This window comes from Micromys minutus, assembly GCF_963924665.1.
Source record: "Micromys minutus genome assembly, chromosome: 17".
Classification (NCBI taxonomy): Eukaryota; Metazoa; Chordata; class Mammalia; order Rodentia; family Muridae; genus Micromys; species Micromys minutus.
Genome location: NC_137952.1, coordinates 28,465,173 through 28,474,349, shown reverse-complemented (window position 1 = coordinate 28,474,349; position 9,177 = coordinate 28,465,173). Strand labels below are relative to the sequence as shown.

Here is a 9,177-nt window from a genome sequence, read left to right as displayed (position 1 = left end):
TTTATCAACATTGTAGATCCGTTTGTGATATTTCTTTGTTAATACTTATCTTTTATTATTTTTTAATTACGTGTGATTCTGTCCACATATAAATATAGGTGCCCACAGTGGCTCTGGCCTGGAGCTAGAGTTACAGGCAGTTGTGAGCATCTGACATGGTTGCTAGAAATTGAACTCAGGTCTTCTGGAGGTAAAGTACATGCTCTTAACCACTGTTGTGGTTATCATTTTTTTCATGTATTTGATTAGTTAAAAACAGCCTTGACTAAGGAGGCAGGAAGCCCATAATCCTTGGGAAAACAGGCTGGGAAGTCAAGTCAAGAGTGGTAAAAGTCCAGGCAAATTTCCACAGGTTCCCTGGGCATAAATGGCATGCATCCCGAATTCCAAGTTTGGGCTGGATGCTTTCCACAGGATGACCCTAATAAACACAGTAGTGCTGAGGGGCTCAGTGACCCCTGGCAATCCCCTTGACTAGGGCTCTTTGCCTCCTGAGGAAGAATCAGTCGTTAGACTTTTCTGCAGTCCACACACCAGAAATCAGTAGTAAATACTTCCAACATTCAGACTTCCGAGGAGTTGACAGCTTCCTGAAGCTCTCCCACAGAGACTGGCTTTCCCATCTGCCACTGGGGCAGAGATCTGGGCCACAAATATGGAGGCTGGACTTCTTCCAGGCTGATTTCTGTAAATCATGGAGTTCAGGAACTCAGATGACTTTTTAACTGCACCATGAATATTCCGAGTTCAGTGGAGTTCAGTGTCCACACACGATAAGTGAGTACAGGTGTGAGCAATGTCAACCAGGTCCTCAGTGGGGAGAGTAGAAAGGCTAGGGGGCCATATGTCACATGAAGGAAGTAGCAAGAATAAACCTGCCATATGTACAGCAGAAGCATAGGTAGGTAAACAAGTATAATCTTCAAGTATTTTCCCTGGTGGAGATGAGACCTGAAGTTGTGACCAAAGCAGCGCTGTAGCAAACTCCAGCATATGTAAGCCATCAAGGGGATGTTAAAGAATAGCAGCTAGAGAAAAGGAGACAGAACCATTAACTTACACCAAGCCCTGGGAGGGGTCGGCTCTCATTACTAGATAGTAACTTCTACTAATATGTCTTTAGTTTAGATGTCTGATTGTTTTTTCTTGTGGTGAGGGATGGGACTAGAACCCAGGGATTTGCATACAGTTGGCAAGCACTCTACTCCTGAGCTGTATTCCAGCTCTTATATGTCTGATTTTTTTTTTCTTCCTGTCTGGCTGTCTGAGAACTAGCTCTGTAGTCCAGGCCGGTTTTGAACTCAGAGATCCACCTGTCTCTGCCTCCTGAGTGCTGGGAATTAAGGTGTGTACCATCAAACCCAGCACATGTCTGATTTTTATTTAGTACATTGATCATACCTGTTTGTAAGAGAACAGTTGACCTATAGTTAACTGTGTGTTTGCCTGTCCTTTCCTTTATCTTAAAGGTAGGCATCACTTATGTTGAGGTCTCTGTCGTAACACAGATATATACTTCAGACACCAAGAGTAGACACACAACAGTGTTTACATTGGAAATGAACTGAGTAACTGCATAGGCACACAACAGAGACAGATTCTGTGATGATGAGTGAAAGGAGGACTTAGGTATCACTACTGAGGCAGCATTCTGAGTACTGATATATAAATTAGGTATAGGTTATAGTCCAGATGTAGTTATGTATGGTTCACTTAACAAGTATTCATAAAGCACCCATTATACAACAGGCACTGTGCTAGCTAAGCTCTAGGTTAGAGGCACACTGATGAACAAGTAACAAAAACAAAAGAGGGATGGGGTGGATGGGGGTGGGGTGGGCGGCAGCTAGGGAGGGGTGATTAAGAGCAATCGCTGCTTTTACGAAGGACCCCAGTTTGAGTCCCAGCACCCACATGAACATTCATAACTGTCCATAAACTTCAAAACAGGGGTCTGAAGCCCTTTTCTGATCTCCCAGGGAACTGTAGTTCACATGACACACAGACATACATACAGTAAAACACTCGTGCACACAAAATAAAAATTAAAAGGGATCCCTTAAAGACAGATATACATATGTATCTGTTACAGACAAACATGAATATTTACAAGAGACATAATTAAAGGTTGTGATAAGTCCGATGAAGGGAGTCATTGGCTCATGAAAGGGCAATTAGGAGACAGACTCTTTGACACATGAAGGACAGCAATGAGTCAGCTGAGGGAAGAACATTTTGAGAATAAGAAACAGAAGTCCAGGATTGAGAGACATCTAAGGCTCTTTAAGGCAATACTTGCTGACCACTAAACCAGGTGGAAATTGGAGATAGGGCCACAGGATAAGAATGCAAACAAGTTGTGTGTGTTTCTTTTAAAGGAATTAAATAAAAACACTGGAAAGGGGATGTCCCATAGTGTGTTACAGAGACATAGCGCCGCCCTTTTAGCATGCTCTCTGCTAAGACAGCAGTGGGAAAACCCAGCTCTGCTTTGTGAACATTGGCATTTTCCTTGGATAACCCACTCTCTTTAATGTGTTTATTTTTTCTTCTCATCCCTCTGAAACATTTTCCTCACTGTACTCAGTTTTTTTTAACTTGGCAATGTAAAATTTATTCTACTATAAAACTCTTATTTCATTTTCATCCATAAAAGAGTGTGATAAAAACTGGGCATAGTAGCGCACGGAGGCAGGTGGATCTCTGTGAGTCTGAGACCTATCTGGTCTACAGAGAGACCTTGCCTCACCCCACCCCAATTCCAAGAAGCACAATGGAACAAGAAAAACCCGAAAGGACACAATGTATTTTAGATGTCTACAGTTATTTCTCTGCCTTTTGGCTAAAATTGGATGTAGGATGTTACAAAAGAGAAGAGGGAGAAAACAGGATGTGGGCAAAACATTAGCTATCAGACACTGCCATGCAAGTAAAGTAGGAAAATGCTGCGCAGTAGGAACTGGAGATCCCTGTCACAATTAGTCCAACAGGGTCCGAATGTTCTTTTGGGAACCTCTTACCTGTATAATTCCACTTATAAATGTTAGACCACCTTGCAGGAAATGTCCGTCAACAAATATCCCAAACGAAAAGCAGCAACCCAATTTGCCATCAATTATCTCACCAACAAACCACGGTCCTGAGGGAGCGGTGGACAGAGAAACAGAAGCGTTACAGCTATGAGTCTTGGCCAGCAAGGGCACCTACCGGGTTAGGACACCTGTCACCAAGCCTGGCCACCTGAATTCAGTTCCTGTGACCCACATAGTGGAAGGAGAGAACTGACTCTGGCAAATTGTCCTGACTGCCAAATAATCACTGTGGCACATATGTCCACATATATAAACACCCAGAGAAAATAAATAAAAGTGAAATTTAAAGTATGAGTCTGATTGCATATTTTACAAAACAACTTTACAGGAATAAACAATCGATACAAAACTCAGCATCATTAATCGTTATGCTTTGTGGCATCTCTTCTTCGATAATCATGGCTTCCTACCTGACATTCTAACCACTGTTTTCTCCACACTTTTCTGGATGACAAAATCACTTTAGTCTATGATGTACTTGAAATAGATATATAATTTGTAAATTCTGAATACACAATCATGCTCAAGATTACTAACATTCTGTTGTAGTAACTTAAGATAATGCATTATTATTTTCTCCTTTTGAAATTTCTGTTGAGATTTTATTTGCTTTTATGTGTATTATACGTGTTTTGCCTGTATGCATGCTGTGGCTTTAGAGGCCAGAAGATGGCAGCAGATGTCCTGGGATTGAGTTACAGCTAGTTGTGGGCCACCATGGGAGTGCTAGGGATTGAACCCTAGTCCTCTGAGTGAATACCCAGAGCTCTTAACTACTGTACCAGCTTCCCAGCCCCATACTAACAAAGAGCTATTATTACTCTTGAGTAACTAAGATCTACTGTTTAAAGCAGTAAAGCTTTAAGTGTGCTGTAATGATTGTTACTATTTTAAAGACTAGGTTTATGTCCATATGCTAAGTGTGGTACACGCCCAAGTGCCCAATGGAGCTAGATGCACAAGGTTTCTTCGGAGCTGGATTTATGAGTAGTTGTGCTGCAGCCTAAACTCAGGTCCTCAGCAAGGGCATACATGCTCTTAATAGCTGAGCCTTTTCTTCAGTATGTCTTCAGTATTTATAATTGAAAATTTAAAGGATTTTAAACACACCCTTTCTTATCACTAGCAATGAACTTTTCTTATTGAGGCAGCCACTGTGCTGTCCGTCAACTGTACATCTTCAGAATTAGCACTCCCTGTAACAAGTGTCTTTAGTTTCCACCTAGAATGTCTGCTACCCTCTCGTCCCTGCATTATTCCCTGCTCCTTATGTGTGGGTTTCTGTCACAAGTGCTAAGGAACAGGCAGATTTCCCTTCTATCATGTTCTGCCTTTCAGAGTCATAGGCAAATTTCTCATCACATCCTAAGCACTCTGTTAGTTTCAAATCTTCAAACAGCACCTTGCAGCTTGGTCGTTAATTGATTGGTGGCAGCCTGAGAACCAAGGCATTTGTTTTACTCCCTGTGTAAGACAAGTGTTGATTGGAAACAGCCCAAGCATATCTTCTAACACGAATTCACTTCCAACGAGAACACACGGTGTAGCTTGTTACAGAAATAAATAGTGTCATATTTTAATTTTTTTGGTTTTGGTGGAAGTTCCTACTAAGCAAAGTCCAAGAAGTAGAACAGAAGTGTGAAGACAAGGCAAAGATAGGGAACTATCAAGCTAATCTGTTCAAAGTGCCTTTAGCCTCTGAAAAACCTGAACAAAAAGCCTAAGAAAAGATTTGTGGAGCTTTCTGTTTCTACATTTTTAAAAAATTAACTAATTTATTTTACGTATGTGAGTACATTGACACACCAGAAGAGGGCATTGGATCTCATTACAGATGGTTGTGAGCCACCATGTGGTTGCTGGGAATTGAACTCAGGACCTCAGGAAGAGCAGCAGTCAGTGCTCTTAACTGCTAAGCCATCTGAGCTATGTCTCCAGCCCTACATGGAACATCTACTACTTACTATATCTCTATAATAAATCCTGGTTTTTCTTTTTTTACTGTTTTTAACACCATTACTTTAACTTGATATTGACTGCACATCCTTTAACCATACTCAGAAATAACTTTATTTACTAAAACAAACTCAACATATTCTTTAGCAGAATTCTCCAGAACCTCAGGGTTTATACTTTACTTACCCAGCACTGTATACAAGGTCAGCAACAAGACAGAATAGTAGGAGATGTTTGTTTTGCTCAAGATATGAAGGGAAAATGTAGTCGTGTTTGCAAATCCCAAAGGTTCTAAACAGAAGAAAAAATTTGAAACCTGGTAAATACATGCAAAGTTAATTTCTCCTTGGCACCCCTTCCATCCTCAGTGAATCTTTCACTAACATGGAAGCTTTTGCTACAAACATAGACATTACTCAAAAACTCAGAATCTTGGGGAGCCAAAATGCACAAAATCACAGATGGTAGAAAGCTCAAAGGAGGGTTTTGTTGTAAGATATTTTATAGACAGAAACACTGAAGGGAATACATAATTACATACAATATAGTATAATATATTAAATTCTTGTGTAGATTATAAATTTAAGTGACAGACATGCATACCAGAGGTGTATAGTATACCATTTTATCTCCAGGTAGATTTGAAAGATTGTGCCATGTTCAAAGGATAATCAATACAGTCCTTACTCTTTTCATAAGATTCAGTATCCAAGTGCACAAACTTCTAAAAGCTATATCAAATACATAAATATTTTCCATTTTTATCTTACATATGAGTATCTATCCAAAACGTCCTTCCCCGTACATGATACGGTTCTTACTTCACAGCAGCCCTCACTATAAACCTCCACCTGCCAGTGGACAGACACACAGACCTAGGGATGCTGCATGGAAGGACAGAGGGAAGGACAGAGGGAAGGCAGGGAGAGAAGCCCAGAGAGTGGAAAGCCTCCACCCTGGACTTTTAGTGACAAAATTTCAAGAAAGTTATTTTGTAGTTATTTAGGACAAAATAGCTTTAATTTAGCTTTACTTTAAAATGTGGTCATAATTTTGTCCAAATACTTTGAAACTAGATTCTTTGTATTGTAACAGGAATTTATTTCTTTTAGACCAAATATCTGAGAACGTGAAGCTATGTGTTGTAGCTATTAAGGTAATCTGCTAGGAAGAAGTGCTGACGTGTAGTTTTAATGGTATTTTAAAATCAGTAATGCAGCATAAGCCCTCAAAGGATTTAGAAGTCAGCAGAAAAGTCCTATCAACACTAACACAAAGATTATGAGTTCTTGTTTCTCTTTTTTGACTTGGACTATAAAATTGTGCTTTCTAAACCTGGCTGCTTTTCAAAATCACCTAAACAAGGATAGATTTCTATACTGCTGCTCATAAATTTGAGGTTAAGTTGGCCTAGGAATCTATATACTTTTTAATGTTCTTAGGTTATTCTTTTTTTTTGAGAACTACCACAACAAAGTCCAAGAAATGAATTTTTTCCTTTTCTTTTGATCTTAATTTAGAGACTTGAAATTATTGTCATACAGATCTTTCACTTGTTTGGTTGTGAAAGATATTTTATATTACTTGCGACTATTGTGAAGGGTGTTGTTTCCCTATTTTCTTTCTTATCACTTGTATAAGGGAAGGCCACTGATTGTTTGAAATTTTATATCCAGCCACTTTGATAAACTTGTTTATGAATCCAGGCTACCTGAATGCTCATGGCAATCCTCCTGCCTTAGCCTCTTGAATGGGGTAGGATGACAGTCATGAACCACATCACACAAGTTGGACAGAAAGAACTGCTTTTCTCTACCCACCTACTAGCCTCAGCCTCAGCAGACACAGGTTACAGAACCAAGTGAGACTACACGGTAAATGATGGACATGGTTGAAAACTGGGAGGGGAGGTTGGCTAGCTACAGCTACATGTTTCAGCTCTGTAAGCCAATAGTCAATATGGACATGTCTATGAATGGGTGTTTCACCAGGAAGAGCTTGGGTGAGAACACAAATTACCCTTTCATTTAGACACACTCGTGGGAAGCTCTCTCCAGTGCTGCTGCCCAGCTGTGCGGACAGGATATTACCTCAGAAGAAATAAGCATCATCTTTAGCAGGCATCAAGGCGGCACACAAAATCTTTCTCCTGCTCTTGAGATGGGTTTCACTGCATAGCTCAGACTAGCCTCTAGGTCTGGATCCTCTTGTCCCCACCTCTCTTGTGCTGGGGCTGCATGCACATGCCACACGGCCTGACGACATTTCAAGTCTCCATGGCTTCCTTAGTAAGGGTGGGATGCAGCAGACTTTATCATTTATCATGGAGCACCCGTTGTGTTCAATGCAGCAAGGCAGGTGTTTACACACGTGTTGGTTAGGGTGAGCGGGGAACAAGGACAGACAGACACAGGTAGTTCTCCTTAGGACCTCTGAGATGAGACACTTCAGTCACTTCCTTCCGTCACAGGCTCTCAGTAGTGAGGAAATGATTATGGGGAGGAGAGAAACTGTCCAGTTAGGGCATAGGACTCTCTCTCCCCACTCGGCCCTCACTTGAAAACCCACCTTCTTCTAACAAGGGCTGTTTTTGAATAATGATCAGTTAATTCTTATTACCCATTACTATAAGGCAAAGACACCTCAGTAGCTTGGCAAATATAATCCTTTCCTTTACAAGGAAAGACTCCTCTTGGGAGAAGTGGCAGGCACTGTAGGCAAAGTCACCTTTGTACCTGTTTTACAGCCTGTTCTAGTGAGTGTAATTCAATACCACACACGCACCACTAAATGTTTAAGTTTTTGATAAAGAATGTTACTGTTTAGCCCTAGCTGGCTTTACATTATAGAGATCCACATGCCTCTGTTTCCTCAGTTCTGGGATTAAATGCATACACACTATGCCCAGCCAAATTTTTCCAAGTTTAAATTAAAAACTTATTTTTAATTATTTGAATTATGTTTCTACTCAAATGTATTTCAACATAAATTATATTAAATATCTATTTATTAAAAAACAGCTACTTCTATTATAAATTTGCCATTTTAAATAATATAAGTTTCCCCCACTTTTATTAAACCTCATTTTATTGCCTGCCATACAGTAGAAAGGTGAAAAGTATTATTTTTCAAGATAATGATATCACAAAGAAAGAGAATGCCCATTTGAAGGCTGTACCTCACAGAGTCCTGTGGACTTGCTAATGGTGAGGGTGTTTGGGATACTTGGTCAGCTTCTAGAATAAAAGGAATCATGACTACTAACCTTTAAGCTCTGGGTATGCTAGATATCTGAACGTAATCAGTACGGTGAGCTGGGTCAGCACAATCAACACAAACAGGACCCGGGCCTGCAGGGAGACGAGACGTTAACGTGACAGATACACTGGCCGGACTCCAGACGAGGCCTTAAACTGGCTTCATTAACAAAACTGCAAGTGGCGCAATGCGAAACACTTCATCCTCCGTTTGCCCAGTAACTACTGAGACCTTTGTAATTTTATAAACAGTAATAGAAAATAGCTGAGTACTTCCTGTTAAAACGCTTGGCTGTAGACCACAGTTCCTGATCTGTCAAGGCTGTCACCTGTGATTAGTAACAAGCTTTAGAAAGCTGCTAAGAAGGGGGCTGGGAGGCAGAGGGCCAGCTACTCGCCAGGATTGGCGCATCCCCATGCCACCCGCTGTGCTCTCCAGGGAAGAGGTGCAGAACTCATCACCAATGGCCAGGAATTTAATCAGCCATGCCTACAGAGTGAGACTGGCATAGACATCTTGCTGCAGGGTCCAGAGGCTGCTCTGGTGAGGGGCAGGAGAGGGAGGATAGTGGACATGCCTCTGAGGACACAGACGTGAACATCCAACATTCTCCCTGCCCTCTCTTCCATCTGCCTGACACTGAGCTGCATCCTTAAATAATAAACCAGGAATCCGGTAAGAAAACGGTCTTTCTGAGTTTTGTGAGTCAGTCTAGCAATTACTTAACCCCAGAAAAGATGACTTAGGAACCTCCCATTAATAGCCCATCCATCTGAAGCATAGGCAGCTTCTCTCTCTCTCTCTCTCTCTCTCTCTCTCTCTCTCTCTCTCTCTCTCTCTCTCTCTCTCTCTCTCTCTCAGCCATCAGTAT

General features: G+C 41.0%; 1 protein-coding gene across 2 annotated transcripts in view; it reads right to left on the bottom strand.

The window, feature by feature from the left end:
* Nucleotides 1-191: 191 nt before the first annotated feature.
* Nucleotides 192-9,177, bottom strand: part of TMEM62 (transmembrane protein 62) — a 30,691-nt gene continuing 21,705 nt past the window's right edge. Inside the window, exons 11-14 of one of the 2 annotated variants that reach the window (XM_080931191.1) lie at nucleotides 8,314-8,398; nucleotides 5,235-5,339; nucleotides 3,021-3,139; nucleotides 192-685 (exon numbers count right to left, since the gene is read on the bottom strand). In XM_080931191.1, the coding sequence (XP_080787317.1) occupies nucleotides 503-685; nucleotides 3,021-3,139; nucleotides 5,235-5,339; nucleotides 8,314-8,398 (492 nt within the window). In that variant the 3' untranslated portion in view covers nucleotides 192-502. Of the gene's footprint in view, nucleotides 1,029-3,020; nucleotides 3,140-5,234; nucleotides 5,340-8,313; nucleotides 8,399-9,177 lie in introns of both variants that reach the window. The other variant, XM_080931190.1, reaches the window with a different exon arrangement.